Genomic DNA, 22100 nt, shown 5'->3' with positions numbered 1-22100 from the left:
CATTTGCTAAAAGCTTTGTTTGCTTTTATTTATTTAATCCTCACTTAATTCACGTAATCAGTTAATTCACTTAATCGTATGAAGTGGCTGCTATCATTATCCCCCCACCCCCACCCACCTCCTTCAAAGAAGGGAGCCAAGATTAGAAGGGATTCACAATCTCTTCTAGCAATCATGGAAGACAGAAGGTGCCCACCCACGTCAACCCAGAACTAACTAGTTAAGCAGCAGTGCCTGGCCTTGCGCGCAGGTGAATGAGGACACAGCACTCACCTCATTGCAGTGTACATAGCTATTCTGGGCATGAACCAGGTCTGGGGAGTCAACCACAGTGGTGAACTTCATGCTGTGTGGTTTTGTACGGTATTTACTCTACAAGAAGAAGACAGAGATTCCCACACAACCCCATCAAACAGCATGCCTTTTGCCATCTTCACCCTGCCTTCTCAGGACCAAATTGACCCCTGGGGTTAGTGGAAGACAAGTCTCTCTTCTTGGTAGGCACATAACTATCAAGACTATATGAAAAAAAAATCCAAATTCTCCTTTGTGATCAGAAACATTGGATATTTATTTTTCCTCAACATAAGAGGATTCAGTGAAGGTCAGCAGTAGGCACCAGTGGGGCCCTGCTTAGATTCTGTCTGTCCAAGGAAGGATAGTTATTAAGACTAGGGTTGGTGGTGCCACCTCAGGGGGCTTTCAGGACAGGAATCCCCAGGCCATCAGTCTGGTGGAGAGTCAGTCAGTGTTGCTATCCTTTTTTGTTTTGTTTAGTTTTTGCCAGTCCTGGGGCTTGAATTCGGGGCCTGAGCACTGTCCATGGCTTCTTTTTTGCTCAAGGCTAGCACTCTACCACTTGAGCCAAAGCACCACTTCCGGCTTTTTCTATATATGGAGTGCTGAGGAATCGAACCCAGGGCTTCATGTATACTAGGCGAGCACTCTACCACTAGGCCGTATTCCCAGCCCCAGTGTCGTTATCCTTGTGCAACTATTGACATCATCTGAAACCCCATGGCTGTTTGACAACAAGCACTTCCAGGAAACTCGGCCAGGAAGTGCGCATTCCTTCCTCTCCCACTGAAAATCGTGGGCCATTTTAGGTCATAACTGTGCATCATGTATATTTATTGAGGATTTCCTAACGCGTTATGCCTTTAGTCCCCCAGAAGTGGAATTGTTTGGCAGGAAATGTCACTTAGTTATAGGATTTGGTTTACAAATGGCCCCAGGAAACTAATGAGATGCCAGCAGCCCTGCGTTCCTCTTGGGACCTCCATTCAGCAAGCAGGCTCATTCTTCAAAAGAAATGCTAGGTTGCCCATGTCAGTTTTGGAGGACAGGCTTATGGTACCTCGCTGATGAGTTCTCCCGCCTTCTTTGCACTCTCCATCTGGGGGGATCTCAGTGCCAGCCATCCGGTCCCCTTCATGCCCACTAGGTCTGACTTGTAGCGAAACTGCAGGAAGAAAATCATGGGCTTACATTAGGACAGTGTGGAGAATGATTAGGGCATCCTTGATTTGTAACAGCATGTGTAATTAGGGTGCATCTCTTCATTGTGAGTGGATCATCAAGTACAACTCTCTGAATGTATACTTTTCTTTTTTTCCTTCCTGGAAATTTAATAGTGGGCTATGCATAACACACAAAAATCCAGACCAGTAAATTAGTAGAACACGAAGCACAAAACAATGACCTAAGCGGATAATTACTCAAAGAAAAAGCTGAGGGTCAGGCATGCTGGCACTTGCTTATCTCTTAAGTCACATGAGAGAGACAGGCCAGAAGATCATGGTCCAAGGCCAGTCTAGGCAAAAGCAGAAGACAGTCTCCATCTACATTGTTCAGCTGATATTTGAAAAGTAAAGTAAATGCAAAAGAGTTGTGGCTTAAGTGGTAGAGCACCCACCTAACAATTGTAAAGCCTGGAATTCAAATCCTAGTACCATCAGAAAGAGACAGACAGACAGACAGACAGACAGACAGACAGAGAGACAGAGACAGAGTGCACAATGGGGCTCAAATCCAACATCAGACAGGATTATTACATTGCATTCTGCCAGTAAAGCAAGTGACTGTCTAAATAGAAACAATCTACACTTTGTTCAGCTAATAAACGGATACAGAGTCCTAGATAAACCTACAATGATTTAGAGCAAGTCGTTTTTAATCAACATGTGACTCAGTTTCTCTCTGTTATGCATGAAGGTCTTAATAATCCCTCCGTTCTCCTAAAAACTGCTTTGAGCACACTGTTGGATTTTTGTTCTGGTGGTAGTTACTGGCAGTGGTGGAGGTGAGAGTCAATTGCAGCAGCACTTTAGAAACTAAGACAAATTCACATACATCTGGCTAGTCCTGTCCATTTTAATCATTCCATGCCTCAGTTTACCTCTTCCCCTACTGTAACCCACTGTGGTTTGTTTAGACTGCAAGAACAGGCTAAGTCTTATCTTTCTTTTCCCATTTTAAGGGCTCAGGAGATGACGCCTTTAGCACCATTCCCAAGAGGCAAAATAACCTATGAGCAGCTTTAAGACAATGAGTCTAATTAGAGGCTCCCTAAAACATCAACCCTTAAGAAGATTCCTTGATCTGTCCACATTACCTACGATGAGTCAGTCACCAAATTCCTTTCTTCTTCTCTTTATGGTAATTAGGTATTTTTTTTATAGGTGGAGAAAGCCTCCCAAAGGAAATCTAAAATTTGGATCTAAACGAAGTTGATGGCATTTCTCTAATTTAGATATAAGCTATGCTGTAACGCAAAATATCACTCCGGATACCAGCCTGTCGGCCTTTTTAGTTGTCTTTCATTTTGGGATTCACAGTGCTCTTCACAGCTGGTCTCAAAGAGGGGCCGTTTCTGATCTACTGTCTGCTGGTTAATGCCCCGTGCAAATTCGACTCTGCCTTCCAACTGCTGAGGGAAGACATCACTCAGGCTCCGGAGCAGGTTTCAAAACCCCATGTCAGTAAGATTGCTTTTTTATACCTCGATCTTTCAGTCTACACCAGCAAAGCTTTTGCCTTCGACTCTTGATAAAGAACAGAGAAAATTGGATACATTTCTAAGTTGGAGAGAATAATCCTACAGGGTCTCCTCACAGCCGGGCCTTCCTCCTTTCATAAGCCAGATGAAGTGGGGAGCGCTCTTTCAACTTGCCTTTTGTTGAGAGCTGAACAGTACGATCGCAGGTAAGTCAGAAAGCAAGATGCAGGCTCCCCAAAGATCTCTCTTATAAATGGGTTGTCTATTGATATCTCAGCTCCCAGCCCAGCTTTGACTATTCACACAGACCCTAAAAACAACGCACCTGCCCCACACTTCAAGATACAAAGGGAGCGAGGAGGAGGGGGAGGGGTGCTGATAGGTATCATCTACCCCAAGATGGTTTGGAGAATAATTCTAAGGTAAGAATAGACCTGTCCTAAACTGCCCATCTGACTCTGGCTTTGCCAAATGCAGTCTCGCTCTTTGCCTTGTATATAGAAAAGTTTGGAAGCCACCTGCAGATTCACACATGGGGTTTCCCAGCACCCTCATTTTGGAAGTGCTATACATAAGCAAGCTGCAGCATTCGGTCTCTAAAGGTCTAAGGAACACAGGAAACTATGCAAAAAAAAATGTGCCCAAGGGGCTGCCTGGAGAAAGGGGCATACTGTGATATTAAGAAGGGACATTATCATCACCATTTGCTATAGTGTGTTTGCTTTAGATCATTGTCTCATTCTGTCCTTTGGTGCTCAAATGATGGTTTGGGGTCCCAGAGGAGCAGTGAGAAGCTGTGCTCTGGGTAAGCCACACTGATGGTGCTTAATAGCCCAGATTGGAGCCCCTGGGCTCATCATCCAGCCAATGAGGCTGAACCAAGGCTCACAAGGCCAGAGCTAGAAACCCTACTTCACTTGCTATAATTGGATGGTCCTGAGCAAGTCACTTTGCTGCCAACTTGTGGCCTAAATAAGTTAAATTAGCACCTTATTATTGAATCTGTAAAAATGGCAACCTACCTAGATATTAAGTGGGACTGGGCAAAAAGTTTTCACTCTACGTGGCCCAGTGTTAAGGGTTCCATTTATGATCATTTATGATCCATTTCTGAAGGGGGAAATGAAGCCTCTTTTTTCAGCCAACTGCCCCCCAGAGGGAACCTAAAAGGATCAAGGAAGGACAGATGTGGGACTAGCACACATCCGTGACAGGCACTGCACAGGCCAGCACACGAGGGACAGGTGCACTCCAGGGAAGAGCAGGGCCAGGGCACCCCATGTGGAGCTGGGCACAAGATGCAGGGGCATCTCTCAGACCCCTCTGGTGCAAGCCACAGCTTTCTTCTGGCACAGATGGGAGTGGGCAGGAGAGGCAGCTCTGTTTCATGGGCCCTTTCCAGCCTGCTGAGGGGTCTGAACTCTGTTGAACCTTTACTTCTTTTCAACCACGTGAGACTGGACTTTTGATAAGGACTATAATAAAGTTCTGAGGTCAACTATTCATGACAGCTTGGAATTCAGTCTCCCCAATTAACCAGTTCAGAATGTGAAAACGAGGCACATAGTGTAATAGGGCCGTTTCACTTTTGAGAAGTAATTTCTTAGCCTCTAAAAATGTAATGCAAACCTTATTGTATTAATGTCAGTATAAAATTGAATCCCCTTTATACAACTACTTTAAGATAAGCTTATTAAAAAAGAAAATATGATGAGATTGCTAACTCCCATTTCTCCTTTTAAAATTATGTTATTTTGGGGGGGCAGGGGGGGCCAGCACTGGAGATGAACTCAAGACTTCATGCTTGCTAGGCAAGTGCTCTACCACTTGAGGCCAAACCTCCAGCCCCTGTGGCTGAGGTTAGTGTTTATGACATAGGGCCTCAAGTTTTTCCTGGGCTGGCTTAGATCTCAATCCCCCTGTTTCTGCTTCCTGCCGTAACTGCGATGACAGTCATATATCACTGTGCCTAGCCTTTCCTGTTGAGATAGGGTCTGGAGAACTGGAAAAATTTTCCCTGGAAAAACTTTCTTTGCTGGTCTGGAACTGCATTTCTCCAGATCATAGCTTTCCATACAGCTAGGATGACAGGCATGAACTACCAATGTTTGGCTACCTGATACTTTTTATGTTAAAATTTTCTTTCTCTTCAGAAATAACAGTAACATAAATCGTATCTCTATGTAATATTAGGGGGTTTTTTTCTTTCTTTCTTTCTTTCTTTTTTGCCAGTCCTAGGGCTTGAACTCCCGGCCTGAGCACTGTCCCTGGCTTCTTTTTTTTGCTCAAGGCTAGCACTCTGCCACTTGAGCCACAGCACCACTTCTGGCCTTTTCTATATATGTGGTGCTGGGGAATCGAACCCAGGGCTTCATGTATACGAGGCAAGCACTCTACCACTAGGCCACATTCCCAGCCCGTTTTTTTTTTCTTTTTCCTTCCTCAGTAAAATGAAATAAAACACTAAACGGGTCCCACTACTTGAAAAAAGAAAGCATGTTGCCTTTCTAATGCAGAGATGGAGGCTAGGAAGTGAAGGTTGCTCTGGGATATCCTGTCAATAAGGACAAAACTGGATTCCAACCTCTATCTTTTGGCTCCCAGTAACCTCTGCGTCTACCTCAAATCCCTGTCCTATCCTATCCCAGAAAGTTTCTTTTCTTCTAAGAAATAAGGGATTCACAAGAAAGTGCTTGGTGCAGCACCAATCAAGATTTCAGCTGTTAGTAGGTGAAATCTCTACATTGCCCCCTGGTGGTGTGAGGACTCTAACAGGAACCTAGACAGACCCCTCAGTAACCAAATCACTCTTTCTGGACTTCAGGATTTATACCTGCATCATGAGGTGAAGGATGTAACACCTCTGCTCCAAGCTCCCGCCCAGAAGACAGTGGGAGTCAGAGTGTGGGTTCCGGAGCCAGCCCTGTCTCAGTTACATCCATTATGCCCTCATCCATGAAACAGGAGCAACAACTGGCCCCACCCTAGAGGTTAGCAAGGATAAGAGCAATGGAAGGAAGACCCAGTGTCAGGCACAGCTGCATTATTTGCATTGTTTCTTGCCTTACCTCCAGATTTCCTGCCCTTGGCCTAGGCCCTGTGCTCTGTGAGATCTGTCCCTGCAAAACCCCTTCACTCAAATATGCCAAGGCTACTCCTTGTGCAGGCCTTTAGCCTTTGACTTGGCTATTCCATTCACCTAGAATTCTCTATCCTCTTCTCTTTTCTTGGCCTCTGTTCAGATGTCACATAAGAAATACTCAATGCTCTGTTTTAAATTGCAGAAGTACATGTACACCCACCCCCAGCCCACTTCTCCACTCTGTCTGTCTCCATAGTAACAATAATCCTCTGACACACAACCATTTCCCTTGTCCATTATGGTTAATCTTCCTCTAAGACAATTCAAATTCCATGAGCACAAGAACTCTGAGATTCTTTTGTTGACTCCTGCATTCCCAGGGCCTAGCATAGTGCCCGGAATATAGTAGCTGCTCAACAACTATTGGCCGAATGATTAAATGAATGAAATCCACCTAGAAGTCATAGGCCACGCAGGTCATTGTTTGGGACATGGCTAACCCAGAAAGCCAAGATTTGCACCCGGATGTGCTGGGAGGGGTGCCAGGTCTGTATTCCCCAAGCCGCTCCTCCCTACCTCGCTTTGCAAAGCATGGGCTTTCTTGGCCCAGGCCATCTTCAGGTCCTCGGGTAGTGCTGTGAACTCGTGGTACTGTGTCCGGTAGTCGTGGTCACTGGCCAGGGCCTGGGCCTTCTTGGCATGAACCAGGGGTAGCATGTCCCTGGGCAGGTGGTACTGGGCTTGGCTGCTGGCTGCCTTCCTCCGGTAGTGATGGTCACTTTGTAGCTGGCCCATCCTCTGGCAGTGCTGAAGCCGGGGGTCGTCACGTACACTCTGGACCCCAAGGAGCCTCCCTCGTTCCTTTACAAAGTCGTGTCTGTAGAGAAACTGGAAGGATGGAGCGGCTGGTCAGGGGCCTGCACACAAATGGCTTAGCTTCCAATCTATATCTCTCCCTCAAAGGTCCCCCGGAAAATGACTTCCCCTTGTTTTGGGAAGTGAAAATGTTGTTCTTCTCATCTCATTAAACTCAGATGCTTGAATCCGGTGGGGGGGGGGGGAGGGGAGAGGGGCTCCGCTCCCCTTATGGATGCTGTGGCCAAAAGGAATTTATCAGAAAAGGGAAGAGCGAAACTTGTGTTTTATGCATTCCCTCTTGGCAAAATATGAAACCCAAAAGACAGAATCTCTCTATTTGAAGTCCACCTTTTCTGTGAATTGTTTGTGGGAAAGAGAAAGTCACCTTCATGTCCCAGAGCTGTGATGCAGGAGTCGCAGCTGGCAAACAAGCACCAAAGGGAACCACCTAGCGCCAAGCAGGGTGCAGAGTACAGCCCGCCGCCTGGCAATTCCTCTATAGCCCCTTCTCTTCCTCATTCTTTCTCATCCAAAGCAGGCAGTCCGCACGTTACGGAGACCACTGCCTACCCTTTGCAGTTAGAAATAAACCTCCAGCGCCTGCCTGCCTGCCCAGAGCCCTTTGCTTGAATTTAGCTTGTGATTAGCATTGCCTTTCTTTCCCTCCCTCCATCAAAGGACCTCATTCAGAGCTAATATATTCTGCAGGTGACATCTTGTCTCACATGGTTAGAGATTTGCTTTAATTCAGGCAAATCAACCGTAGACATTGTTTTACATGAAGTTAACAGAAATTAGGCAGGATGGAAGGTCACCGCATTCCACTCACATCGCTGGCGATGTCTCCAGAGGCTCTCGCAGTCTGGAAGGGGAGAGCATCGGCTGTCAGCTTGTAGCCTTGAGCGCGAAGATTACGCCAGGCCTCCTTGTATTTTGCCTAAAGTGGGAACACATGTACATCTTTTAAAAAAAGAGAGAAATACACGAATCAGCGAACAAAGGCCGCTTCTTTCATTTGTAGAGGAGTGTTCCAGAATTGATTTCTGAGACTCACAAAAGCTTTCTATTTGGCAGAGAAATCTTATTAGCACACACCCAGTGGTGGGCCTTGAGCACGTGTGGGGCTGGAATACCCTGGCGAAAGGGTGGCTTGAATGTGGGCATCTAAAGCATGTGTTTTAAAAAGCTCCTGTATAATGTTACGGATAGACTGCTTTGTACACACCAACATGCGTGGCTTGAGAACACGTGTGAACTTCCACAAGAAGAAATGCTTACGTCGCTCAGGTTGGCTGCGTTGGTTTTTGCTCGGGTAAACTCAGGCAGACCCACGGTCACTGTGTACTGGTGTCTTGCATCCTCCCCAGCTGCTTTGTAGAGGCGCTGCACCCCAAAACATACAAGCAAAAACATGTAACAAACGCTGTGTACATCTACAGTACCTGAAGACCCCTCTGACAACCAAGAAGTACGACACTGACCATTATCTGCTGGGTCCCAGAAATACCTTCAGACCCAAGGAAGACACTGCTTTTAGAAAGGCAGTCTCCAGGAGTCAAGTTGAATAAAATGAAAGAGATACACAAGGAATTGCAACTCGATGGGCTAAATAACAGGCTGAGAAGTTGCAAATACATTAGTCTGTTGACATAGCACAGCACAAGACATTAAAATCTGGGAAACGCAGGAGAGTCTCTGTCAGAAGTGCCAGCACTGGCCAGCGTTCTTGCCTAACTTCCCAGGGTCCTTTCCTCAGGGTAGTCAGCCGGGACCCCCATCCCTCTGCTACCAAAGCATCCATTCTCTCAGTGAGGAATGGGGCTGTGCTTGGTGGCGTCTCTCCAAGGCCTGAGGCCATCCTCAAAGGCCTGGTCACTCTACAGCACTCAGGACACAAAGGAAGAGAGAAAGGTTAAATAACAACTGTACACTGGTCACAGTCTCAGCTAAGATCATGAATTCCACCTCTTTGGACTTCTTTCCTACCAGTCGCCTTACTTTTGGATGTAGGTAAACGTGGAAACTAATGGTATAAGTAGCCAAATGGCCTCCTCACTTCTAAAACTTGGGAGTTGGGAGAACTTTAAAAGAGATGTCTGGTGCTGTAGCTACAACTTGCAGTCCTAGCTATGTAGGAGGCCCAGGAAGAAAAGTCCAGTGAGACTCATCACCAGTTAAGCAGCAAAATGCCGGAAGTGGAGTTGTGGCTCAAGTGTTACAGTGGCAGCTTTGAGTAAATAAAGCTAAGGGACAGCTCCCAGGTCCTGATTTCAAGCCCTAGTAACGGCACAAAAATAAACAAACACAACAAAGCCAATGCCATCACACACAAAAAAAAACGAAATATAATTCTGTATTTACATTATCTTAGGCTCACCTACTTCTAGATCATACATAGGCTTTCAAAGTAGGACTAGAAGCAGTGGGGAGAAAAAGATGGTATTATAGCAAGAGACACCTTCCTCTGCCTCTTACATTTCCCAGGGATCCAGGACAGGAAAGTATGAATCCAATAAATACCGAGTAACAAGAAAAGGCCGGGAAGCCAAACTCCATACTTAGAATTGTCCGCAAGCCCTCCCTCTAATAACCATTGGCATGGCAATATAAACTCTTTGCCAATGTTTGCCTAGAGTAAATGAATTACAGACCAGCTCTCCTCAGACCTCAATATGTGAAAGAATTATCTGGAAGTCTTGTTGAATGACCCACTCATTCTAGGATGAGGTGGGAGAAGCCTTCTCCATGATTGCCCCCAGGGGTGCTAACATGGCTGCCGGCGCTAGAGAAATCAACCAGGTTGTAGATGAAATCTGATTTCCTCTAAGCCTCTTTTCTTCTGCAGGATGTGTAGGTTATGTGCCATGAGGTTGCTTTCTTTCTAAACGTTACACAAATGCTCCATCTCTTTGTCTTCTCCCAAATGTAGCCCATGAATACTCATGTGTTTAACCATCCAGCCGCTTTTTAAAAAGCCATCAGGAGATGCTTTACCTCATTGGTAATCTGGTTGCTGAACTTGGCATGCAAGAGGTTGGGAGTGTCCGTCACGGCTGTGTACTTGAATGACCCAGGATGCTGGCGGTATTTCCTCTGAATTCACACACAAGGAAGGAAGAAGATGGCTCCATCAGGGACAAGAGCAGAGAGGAACTGGTCCTTTATGTATGAGTTAAAGCCTCTTTCTGCACACACTGCCTGTCTATCCCTCCAGAATCCAACTGCCTGTCCCCAACTGTTCTGGGACACCGGGACCCACTGAGGTAGAGTTGGAGGGGTGAGGAGGGAGGATACACTGCAGGATGGATTGGATGCTTAGCCTCAGGGAGGGGGAGCTAGGCTTGTACCATGGGAGTGGATGGAAACACTTAGGGTTGCAGGTTGCTCCTGAGCAGAGAGCTGAGTGTCTTAAGAGCATACGCCAACCACTGTGCAGCTTCATCCTGCACGCCCTCTGTTCCCGTTCTGGCCCCTGTCAGTGCAGCTCCCATGCTCAGCAGTCCCCTCTCCCCTCCCAGGACTGAGTGAGGTTGCCCAGGAGTTCAGAAGAACACTTAGAATTCTGAGACTTGTGTATTTTTACCCTTCTCCCTTTTCAAGGGAAATCGAAAAGTGTATTGCAGGGTCTTCCAATAGAGCTGTCAAAAAAGCACTGGACTTAAGACTAATGCTAATCTTTATAAAACCTAAACAGGAGTGCTTGGAGTATCCTCATTTGACTAATTAAGTAGCTGAGGCCCAGAGAGGGCAGATCACCGACCTGAGGTTACACAGTAAATGAGCTCTGGTCTGGAATTTCGATCTCTGATGGTTTCCAAAGCCTGTCTGCTTTTGCATTGTGCCACAGGGCCCCTCTTCAAAAGGATATAAGGGTGGCACATCTTATCGGTGGTGAATAATTCCCCTATGTTAATAGAGGAAATGACTTTTGTGGTATGGGATTTGAACTCAGGGCTTTGCACTTGTTAGGCTGGCACTCTCCTGCTTGAGCCATGCTTCCAAGCCCTTTTCATTCTGAGATAGGAGTTTGCCTTTTGCCCTGATCAACCTGGATCATGATCTTAATATTTATGCTCCCTGCAGTAGCAGCACTCTACTACATACTCCTCTACAGCCAGCTATTGCTTGGCCCTGAACTGCAGACCTCCTGATCACAGGATTACAGATGTGAGTCACCCACCAGTGCCTGACTCACAAAGGTGACTTAAATGGCAGCCAGTCCGAGTTTGATGAATTTAGTTTTAAAAAATCAAGGTACAAAGGTGTTGCAACAGCTTTGCTTGCAACTGGGTTTAGCAAAAGAAAACAGACTAGTGGTTGTGAAGCATCTGCTCTACCCATCTCGTGCTCCAGGGTGCCCTTACCTCGCTGATGAGCTCCGAGGCCTTCTTTCTCCCTTCAATCTCTAATGTGCCAGGAATGACACAGGCGACTCCCCGCATAAAGCTCAGGTCTGAACGGTACAGATTCTACAAGGAGCAATGCCAAGAATCAGAAACGCCAAACTCTTACAACAAGGAAGTAAAGAGCAGTCAGAGGTCACGGAACATTATCTGAGGGCATCACGATTAGAACCCAGGGCGGACTCAGTTTCCCACCTACACCATACTCGGCTCCGTAGTGAATGTTCGTTAGGGAGAAAAATGTAGGTCAAAAGAAATAATTCCGCTGCCACTTCTCTCAGTGTAGCTGTCCTAGGAATGCTTAGACAGAATTCTATTTTAATGTGGGCTATCAAACAATAAATGCCGAAGTGGATTGTGGTTAGAAAAGTCAGGCGTCTTGGGGGAAAATGTGCAAATGTTTTTTAACAGGTCTTCTAAAACAAAAGCCAGCACAGCGGGTGCTATTAATTAATCATGGGTTAGGGGGAAAAAAAAGCTAATACATGAATCCAAATAATCTGGCAAAGACCTGTCTGGATCTGTGTGGATAGGAGCGAGTGGGTGGGCCTGAATTATTTGGGCAGACACTTTAAAGAGTCCCCTCAGCCAGCAAGGCACCCCCTAGGCATGCTGCCTTCCAATTGCCAGCACAGAGCCAGACAGGGCAAGTGAGGGCTCTGGGCAAGGGTTAATCAGGCCCAGATGAGCGTGGCAGCTCCCTCATTCCTACAGCTGCTCTCGGGTTCCTGACAGTTGGTGTCATTCAGCAAAGGCTGTGCACAAACATAAAATTCCAGCTTACAGGCACTGACTTCCAAGCAGGAAGTTGTCTGTGCCACATTCTACTTCCGTACACGAGCCCATTACCTGCACGTGTCCTACCAGGCTGGGTGGCATGGACGCTGCTGCCTTGGGGAGAATGTGAGGATCTTTTCTGAGTGTCAGGACTTCCTCCAATGCTTCTTGACTCAGCCACCAAGAACTGGACACGGAGCTCAGAGGGCTTGGAGATATCTCCCAAGGCACCAGGGAGGAACTCGGCCTGATTTCCTAGGTTTTTCGCCCTACCTGAGCTCTCCTCTCCCCAAAGTGGGTGACTTTGAGGTACAGGCTCTGAGCAGCATCTCCATAGCCCTCCGGAGAAGAGAGGGCAGCAACTCAGGAAGGATGTGCAACCCCTACCTAGCTGGAAGCCAGAGGCAAAAACCACCAGCACGAACAACCATGAACCTGGAAGGCATCTTATGCAACATTCAAACACAGCACCTGCATTTCTCATGGCCAGAGGTATGATCTTGGACAAGGTACTCACCTTTGTCACCTGCACTGTGATTTCTCGGCACAGTGGAGATAAAGACTAACAATTTAGGGTTATGTTGGGATTCAAGTGAGATGAAGTGTGGTAGATACATGAGGGTTCCAAATCTGCACAAACAGCCATTCTGCTATTGGATTTTGCATATATTCGAGCTATGTAGGCACTCTCAGGCTGGGCTTCAAGAGAAAATGTATGTTCTGGATTCCTAATCTCTGGAGGCTTCCCAGAGCCAACAGGAGCTTGCGGGTTACTGCCCCATGGTCAAAGCTGCAAGAAAATGGGCCTTAAGGGAAAGGCCAGGCCTCCTTACCTCACTCTGCAACTTATGAGCTTTCTTGGCACAGCTCAGACTCAGGTCTTCTGCCAAAGATGTATACTGGGGGAGTGGATGCCTGTAATCCTGGTCACTGGCCAGGGCCTGAGCCTTCTTGGCATGCACCAGGGTTACCATATCCAGCGGCAGATGGAAATGTGCCTTGGAGTGTTCAAAGCCTTTCTTGTAATTCACCTAGAGGGGAAGAGGGATCAACAATGGCTACTTCAAAGCCACTATCTACAACAAGACCATTGCAGGAGAGCAACTGCCATGCATTGTCCCAGGACAGACTGGGGGATGGATGTTCCTGGCAGGGCTAATGCCTGCAAGGGAATGCTCCTTTCTTGTAGGGATTAGCCAAATCAGCACAGCTGGACTCTTGCACCTGATGAGCAGCTCTGCTCTATTCCCCCTCAGCTCTTGGAGGTCACTGGCCTAGCTAAAGAAGATCGTGGTTCCCCTGCTAGAGGGAAATAAGAGACATTCGAGGGACAGATACAACACTCAGACACAGCACCAGTGGTTCTGTTGTTTGATTCTTTGAAGTATCATTTTTCAGTGGAAAGTTGTTCTCTATCCAGTCTATCTTTAGATTCTCCTCTTACTCTGGCTGGGGAACAGAGTGGTCAAAGAGGCCATGTCCAAGTTAACCTGGGAGCAGAAGCAAGGAGTGTGCTGGGGACAGGGGGTTCCTGTGTGGAGAGCCAGTCCTGAGAGAGGCCTATTTCCAAAATCTGCCACCTATCCCGCGAGAAGAGGACGCCCTTTCCAGGCTTCCGGCTCCGCACAGCCCTTGAAGGAACTGTTTAGAGGACAGTGACACCCGAATGAGAGGCTAAGCACCACCCCTATTTCACCCCCTCCATCCTGCCCACCGCCCCCCCTCACCATCCTCACCTCCCACTCCCACCTCTGTTAATCCTGTCCTCAATTCCAGCACAAAGCTGTGACAATTCATGTCCAACCCCTGGCTTAGAGGTTTGCAGCCCAGGACAGAAAGGGAGGGGGTGGGGGTGAAAACTGTGTAAACTGAGCCATCAGTGAGCGTCTACCACCAACTGCCACCTTTTGGAAAACGTCAAACTTCTGGCAAGAAAAGGGCTAGAACGTGTATGTACAATTTTTCATATTTACATATTTTCAATAAGTTCACTTGACAGACCAAACAAACTATTCCTGCGGGCCACCTCTGGCCCACAGGACTCCATGAGTCACCACTAACTAGTTTAAGTCAAAGAATGCCCAGAACCAACACCCGCCTTCCAGCAGGACAGGCAACCTTGACTGGCTGAGCCATGAGCATCGTTAGGTGGGCCCCAGTGTTCCTGGGCCCTTTTCTTCCACACTTACATCGCTCTGCAGAGAGGTCGCGTGCACTGAATGTGCAAGGCTGAGATCATCTTCCAAGCTCCGGGAGCCCAGCATCTGCCCTTTCAATCTCTCAAATGCCTCTTTGTATTTGTACTAAAGGGAAAGAGAGCAGGACAGAGAGAAACAGAGTAACAGCTTGGGGACAAGGCACCGGGAATGGAAGAGGTGGGTATTGGGTGAAAAAAAAAATGTTTTGTTCTTTTTGACAGTAACTGGGTGAGTTAAAAGAAAACGCACAGGAGTTGTCAAAAAGGTCTATTCTTTCATATGCAAGACTCCCAATGACTAAAGGGCTCAGGCATGAAATGGCAGGACGCATTAGCACTTGGGCGGCCCAGGCTGGAAGAAGGTGCGTGTATTGTTAACTGTCTCTTCACACAGACTGGCTTTGTGAAAACCCTTGGTAGAGGCTACATTTCATCTGCCCAGGGGCCATGTTTATAGTCCAGGATCTGGCTTTGTACCCTAGGTTAGGGATTTTTTTTGTTGTTGTTGTTGTGGTAAGCTATGTTCTTTCTCACTGGTCATTATCTCATTGCCCTAACACAGTCAGTTCAGAGAGGAAAGGATATTATCCACAGGCAAAAGAAGGCAGAGGTTAGAGGCAACAGAACTGAAAACCGGTTTGGATGAAACGTGTGTCACAGTGTTGGATGCTCACATCACTTATGATTTCCCCAGAAGCCTTTGCTGCCTGGAACGGAATGGCATCCAACCTCAGCTTATATCCACCATCTCGAAGTTTGCTCCAGGATTCCTTATAACGAGTCTGGCAGAAAGATATGCACAAATCAAGACCTTCATATGACCTGCTGGTTTTCTAATCTCTGCTTTGCCAAAATAGGAGCCTGGTTTGTTGTAGGTTTCTCTCCCCCTCCCCTAAGCCCCTCCCCACCCCTATTCACAAACCCCAAATGGGGGTTAGAGATCACTGTGGCTTAGAACAAATTCAGAGTCAGCTGGGAAAGCCAAGAGAGAAGGAGTTGAAAGCAAAGTCTTTGGAGTCAGACACAGCCAAATTTTTCTGAGCAACAAGCTGATTGGACCAAGGAAACACAAAGCTGCATTTTATGCAAGAGCTTTCTATGCAAAATAAATAAAAGCAGTGTCTCTATTACAGGACAGGAGGATATAGAAGTGGATTATGGAGAGGAGATGTTAGTTCCCCGCCCCCCAACCCCATCCCAGTATCTCCTTGGCACAGACACTGAAAATACTTGGCTTTATTGAGATGCCCCCATATTTCAGCCCTAGGCCTATAGTATTAAGATGGATGGTTTTCCAAGGCTCACTTTTTTTTTTTTTAACAACAAGCTTCACTCTTCTGCTGGACCAGCTATGTCATTGGCAGGGCCCAATGCAAAGGAAAGTGTGAGTTCCTTATTCAAAACAATCTCACCCTTGTATATAGCAACAGCCCAGCCAAGCAATAAACCAATCTACAGATCTTCTGAGCACAACACACCCATGAAGGTATGCCCAACCTCCTGTCACAGACCCCAGTCTCCAGCCAGCCTCACCTCGCTGATGTTCATGGCATTCAGCTTGGCCAGCCAAACCTCAGGCAGGTCGGCAGTCTGTGTGTAATGATGCTTTATGTTTTCTCCTTGTTCCTTGTACAGCCTCTGTGGGTAGAGAGAGTTTTGCATTGGACCCAGAGTCTTTCCCATACCACTACCAGCCACGCTGCACTCCAGAGACAAAGGGGATCTATCTGGCTGTAATGTACTTGCAGACATGATCGCCGCACCCTGCATGCACCCAGACTTCCTAGCCCAAAGACATGCATGCCATTCTTGCCCCAGCGTGAATGAAGCGTTCCTCCCTGTGAACACTCCATGCCTGTTTTGTTCTGAGACAAGCGTCAGGGAAGGGAAGGAGGCCTACATGCCATGGGGTAGTGTGATTACTAGCTACACGCTGTGGGAGGTCACTGGGCCGCAGAGGGCACACAAAGGGAAGGCTCCTGCAGGTGAAGTCTCACATCCTCATTCCTCATTCCTTCCCCCTCTCCAGGGTTCGTGTCTTATCAATGTCTCTAGATAGAACTCTTTACCCAGGACTCGGATTTGGGGCTTCTAATATCCTAGTCATTTCCAGTGATACATGGAGTTGATATCTGTCACCAAAAGGAAGTTTCTCAACCCAGCTTTTCCATCCCAAATCTTAACGGTTGTGTCCAAGTTTCTGCGTATCACAGCAGTGCCCCCTAGAGTTGACTAGGGGAAAAGGACAAAACAAGTATTGTTTTCCGTCCAAGAAATTCCTATGTGACCATCTGTATTTCTCAGAATTCAATTTGAGTCTGTTGCATTGATGAAGAAATCATACATTCTTACATCATATGCTTGTGAATAATCACATTGCATATACTGACAGGCCTTTTTGGAATATCCATGGCATAGAGCACAGCTGGCAGAGTTTGGCAGAAGAATTTGGCAAGGAATTTTGAAATCCTCATCCTGAGCTTTGTACATTTTCTTTGTGGTAACTTGAATGGCCTGGAGATTTTTTTATTAGTAGATTTTTTATTAGTGTCATTATTATTATTATTATTGCTACTATTATGATACTATCTCTAAGTAGTTGTATACAGGGGATTCAATTTAAGATGTTGGTTTGAAGATATTTAAAAGCCTCATCTATCTGCCTTAAGATAAAGTTTCATGGACCGCCCTCAGCAGAGTCGGCCAAACAGAGCCAATCCACGTCCTTAAATGAATGTTTATATGTGAGCACAGATCCATTCAGTCTCTATAAAAGTCAGTGCTGGAAGGTCCAAGGTCAAATCTTGGTTTTCCATAATCAATAGAATATAGGAAGGAATTGGCTGTCAAGTCACACTAATGTCAGATCCAAATCATTTTCAAAGCTTCCTATCCTTGCCCCCCCCCATCTCCCCTTGCCCAGACCCCAAAGCCTGGTATCAGTATTCCAATTAGCAAGATTCTTCCCAAAGTTCCAGTTCTGAAAACAACACTTTCAAACAAAGGGAAAGGGGGGAAAAAGGCCTGGCTACCGACACATCCATGAGACATGCAAATGGGAAGGAAGAAGAGCATCATGGGGCAGTGGGGTGCGGAGCCCCACTTGGCATCCTAAGTGCAGGAACGCCCCATTTGCATCCTAATGAGGCTGCATCCCTGCTAAGGGGAGCCTTATAAAGGACAAGGAGCCCCTTCATCCTCACAACGACAGAAGGAGCAAGCCCAAGAACCCCTCCGCTTCAATCGCACTGTTGAAAGAAGAGCCACTCTTAGAGTCATAATGTATATACATTATCACTCACGTCCACTGCTTGGGTATAACTAATTCTGGCCTGGACCATCTCCGGAGTGTCTTTAATACTGGTAAACTTCAAAGCATGTGGATGCTGACGGTACTTCTTCTGTTGAGCAGAGAAAGATCAAAGCTGTGAATTTTGTGCTGCTCTTTCATGCCATTTGAAAGAGAAAATCATAGGTTGCTTGAGATTAGAGTGAATTTGTGAACATAATAATTATTCTGCTTCCTCCATCTTTATATCCTAGGTGCCTTCAGGTTAATATTTGTTTCAATTTAAGAATAACCTCATGTCAATTAACATTAAAGTATTTCTACCTGGTGCAAAGACAACATCTCAAAATTAGATAAAATACGGTAGCATACACACTTAGGAGAGGATTCTTTTTTATAGGCTTCAAATGCTGTGTCGCAGTTGTTTACATATCTTAGTTCAGCTCTTCTAAGCAAGAAAGCACATTCATAGTTACATTTGTCCATTGAAGCTCTCTATTCTCCTTCTACAAAAGGACTTGGTAGATTTTTATCACAGTAAAAACTGTTGTATTTAACAGTCAGAGAGTGTTCACTGGCCAAACACTCTAGAGCCTGGTTCAGTTAGCATATGTACTAATTCTTTAAGATAACAAGAAAAAATGGTGATTATTACAAGGAATCATTCAAGAGGTTAGAAAGGAATAAACAAACCAAAGTCTATGAAACCTTAAATACTGGCAAAGATATTGGCAAACATTGGCCGAAAATATTGGCAAAAATATTCTATTTTTAAGATCTCTAAAACTCATGCTTAAATTAATTCCCTTTGGGGTGGGGGGTACTGGGGCCTGAACTCTGGACCGAGGTGCTGTCTCTTAGCTTTGTCACTCAAAACTGGCATTCTACCACTTGAGTCACATTTCCACTTCCATGTCCACCTTTTAAGTATTTAATTGGAGACAAGAGTCTCCTCAACTTTACTTCCCCAGCTGGCTTTGAACTTCGATACTCAGATCTCAGCCTCCTGAGTACCTAGGACTTACAGGAACGAGTCACTAGAGCCCAGCTAATTAATTCCCTTTTTAAATCAAAAGACATTTCCAAGAAACCAAAATGATGGCTGTCTCAGTGGAACTATGGAGTTTATGCTTTCCCAAATCAAATAATTATTTTTGTGAACATCTAGTTGGATTTTTGTACACTATACTAGGTCAGATGTATCTTTGATGCAGGCAAATTGGAACACAGCCATGTTTATTGATTTACTATTGTCGGTAGTCATTTTCTAGCTAATATAGAGACAACGTAACCTTCAAGACTGAAAATATCTACTTCCTTGTTCTTTACATAAAAGGTGTTAGGGCTTCTGATTTACATTGTGTGTGTGTGTGTGTGTGTGTGTGTGTGTGTGTGCACATCCACCTACACGATTTTGTGGATCTTTCAAAAGCACCTAACATTTACTCTGAAGGGTAAAATGTCAGCCAACTTTGACACTATCCTAGAACTATGTCAATCTACAATGAAATCATGGGATAAGATGCTCAAAGATACCTTCCTTCATTCACTAACATTTGAGGACTGGCCTGAGACAAGAAGATCAAGAAAGATACGCACATTTCTTCAGTAAGACTGTACAATAGATTTACAAGTTAAAAACATTGTGGGGTACATGGTCTCTAAAGATCTTTTGGCTGTCAGACTTCAGCATATATGGGGGGGGATAATTTTGAAGACTAGAATATTATTATTATTCATGATTATTCTTCATTTCCTTCTACCAGTGGACCCCATATGGAGAGTTTGAACACTCAAACCTAAATGCTTGTTCCCATAAGCTTTTCATATTCATCCTCTAAAGATGACCTTGCTTTAATTTGACTAAACAACTTAGGGCAAAATTGTCCTCACAGAGACCCCAGGATCCTCTGAGGCTAGAGTGTTAAAGTTGTCTAAAAAAAATTAGGCCAATCAGAGTGAGGCTACTTTGTGATCAACGCTGCAGTGTGTCAGGTAACTAGAAAGCTGTTCAATGGGAAAATAACAGTGTGGAGAAGTTATGCTTGAAAAAAAAAAGAAAAAAACACAGATGTCATTCTTTTTTGATGATTATTCAGTAAGAAAATCTCCTAGACACAAAGGTCTCAGGAGGCTCATTGCCAAAGCTACCGTCTTCAGGAGCAATGGCCATTAAAGAATCCTACCTATCCAGGAAAGTCCAGAAAGATCAGCCTACTGTGAAGACAAATGCTCACTTGCTTTCTGAGCCAAGTCCTTCCCCAAACAGACAAGATGAGGAGTGGATTTGAGTGGTCTGATCTTGCTGACCTCTGTGTGGGTATGAGCCAGTAAGAGTTTCCTGAGGTGCCCAACCCAGCTGCAATTCTGCCCTCTGGAGGACATTTGTCAATGTTTGTGACCATTCTGCTGATCACAAATAGGCAGGAGATGCTACTGGTATTGCCAGGCCAGGAATGCTGCTAAGTATTCCAGAAGACACAGGACAGCCTCTCACGACAAAGAATGCACACAATGTCAACTGTAAAAGGAAAACCCTCACAGCATTTGAAAAACTGCTGCTCCATGAAACTGACCTAAATTGTGAGAAAAGGTGCTCTTTTTATAGGCAGTATGTTCTCAATGTAGTTCTCAATTTGCATGCGTGGGATTTAAATACGGTAAAAGTAACAGCTGGGAGCTGGTGGCTCGCGCCTATAAACCTAACTATCCAGGAGGCAGAGATCTAAGGATTGAAGTTCAAAGCCAGCCAGGACAGAAAAGTCCTTGAGACTCACCTCCAGAGTGCCAGCAAAAAGGCAGAAGTAGAAGTATGGTTCAAATGGTAGAATGCCAGCCCTGAGTGAAAAAGCTAAGTAAGAAGTAGAGGACTAGAGTTCAATCAATCAATAAGAAATGAGACAACTTTGCACAAGAAAGAACCAATCAGGTAACCATGTTAGTGAATATTCAAAAAATGTTTACACTTTTGTAGAAAGAAAGAAAGAGGAAGCAAATGTGCATAAAGGTGTAGAAGGGCTTTCTGGCTACAATAAATGTATCTTTTCATCATCTCTCCAGTGCTGCTTCATTAAAAAGGTAAGTTGGTGGGTAGCAATTGAGCTCCGTTTGATTGTCATTATTATTCATAATATCATTTGTCATCCACTTTGTTTTTGCCAGGGTTCTATGGGCCCCTACTGGCATGTGTTTGGTATGTGGTTTCTCTCTAATTACAGCCCGAGTCTGAGTTTTCAGGCCTTTCATGTGGCTTCTCTTTTTGAGTGGAAATTATTTTAATTCTGTACAGCAAACGCCACACACCTAATGCAGCCAGGCCTGTTACACACTGTCAGGAAATCTCACCTCGCTAATGAGCTCTCCTGCCTTCTTTGCCTGCTCCACATTTAATGACCCGGTGGCGACCCAGCCCAGGCCTTTCATCCACTTCATGTCTGCCTTGTATTGGTTCTGACAAAGGAGAAGGAAAGAAAAAAAATAATAAAAAGACAGACCATTGTTGCTGCAGACATTTAGAGGGCTATTAACAGCTCCTGATGTCTCCCAGAGCCAGCTGAGTCAAATTAGATGCTACTTTGTCTTTGCCATTTCTGCACAGTCACAGGTAGGGCCCTAAAATGTAAATGAATTCCCCCTTTTAATTATAGAGACCTGCCTGTGGATGGTGGCTTTGCTTTAGGTCCCACTCAACACCGCCAGGGGCAGAGGGGGTGGAGCTAAGTCAACCTTGGCCCTCATTAGGGACTCCCTTCTACCCCCCTAGGAAGCGAGTCCTCATTGTCTGCACTACCCGTTTTCTTGTTTAAAATGACATGCAGGAGAGAAGAAAATGAAAATTCCAAACAGAATCTGGTGCTACTTGGAAAGAATTTCACAAGACCTCTGAGACTTCCCACGGTGCTTATTCCTTCCTCCCACTGAGCTGTGGGAAACAAGAAGAGAGTATTTCTCCTTTCTTTACTCGCCATTGACTGAGTAGTTTGAATGGGAAGTTGTTTAAATGGGTATTTCTCAAAAATTAGCACATCACCTGTTTATCAGGAAGCAGCTCTGCCAGGAAGGGATACCTGTTCACATGTGCACACACATACATGCACACACACAGGCACACGTGCAATAGTCTGGCAGAACCTGACCTCCCCTTTCCATTCCTCCACATTCTGGCACAAAAGTTAAAGAGGGGAGAATGAAGAAGAGGGACAGACAGTGGAAGGAAAAGGGATGTTGTTGATAATTGGCAAGCGGCTTGTTCCAAAAATGGAAATTGCTAGAGTTGAAACAAGTTATTCATGATGCTCGCCCACAGCTGACCACTGCAAAAGATGGCACAAATACACTTTCCGTTGGTGACTAAAAAAAGAAAACCTGGGACACATCTGCAGTTCAGAATTCCAAGAAGGAAAAGGAGCTCTGGGTTTTTCTGATTTTTCTCTGGGTTAGTACAGAACTTAAAATGGGCATGGTTCGAATAAAAGTTAAAACATAAAGAAGCTAAA

At 45.5% G+C, this 22100-nt stretch overlaps 1 protein-coding gene across 4 annotated transcripts in view; it reads right to left on the bottom strand.

The window, feature by feature from the left end:
* LOC125346045 (nebulin related anchoring protein) overlaps positions 1-22100 on the bottom strand; it is a 68447-nt gene that overhangs the window by 8325 nt on the left and 38022 nt on the right. For all 4 annotated transcript variants that reach the window (XM_048338215.1, XM_048338217.1, XM_048338216.1 and 1 more), the window contains 13 exons: positions 20950-21054; positions 17618-17716; positions 15849-15953; positions 14990-15097; positions 14308-14421; positions 12952-13149; positions 11303-11407; positions 9933-10031; positions 8217-8321; positions 7768-7875; positions 6657-6968; positions 1358-1462; positions 274-372 (listed from right to left, as the gene is read on the bottom strand). In XM_048338215.1, coding sequence (XP_048194172.1) covers positions 274-372; positions 1358-1462; positions 6657-6968; positions 7768-7875; positions 8217-8321; positions 9933-10031; positions 11303-11407; positions 12952-13149; positions 14308-14421; positions 14990-15097; positions 15849-15953; positions 17618-17716; positions 20950-21054 — 1662 coding nt within the window. The remainder of the gene's footprint in view (positions 1-273; positions 373-1357; positions 1463-6656; positions 6969-7767; positions 7876-8216; positions 8322-9932; positions 10032-11302; positions 11408-12951; positions 13150-14307; positions 14422-14989; positions 15098-15848; positions 15954-17617; positions 17717-20949; positions 21055-22100) is intronic.

This window comes from Perognathus longimembris, chromosome 2 (genome assembly GCF_023159225.1).
Source record: "Perognathus longimembris pacificus isolate PPM17 chromosome 2, ASM2315922v1, whole genome shotgun sequence".
Lineage (NCBI taxonomy): Eukaryota > Metazoa > Chordata > Mammalia > Rodentia > Heteromyidae > Perognathus > Perognathus longimembris.
This window is presented reverse-complemented; position numbering and strand designations above follow the sequence as displayed.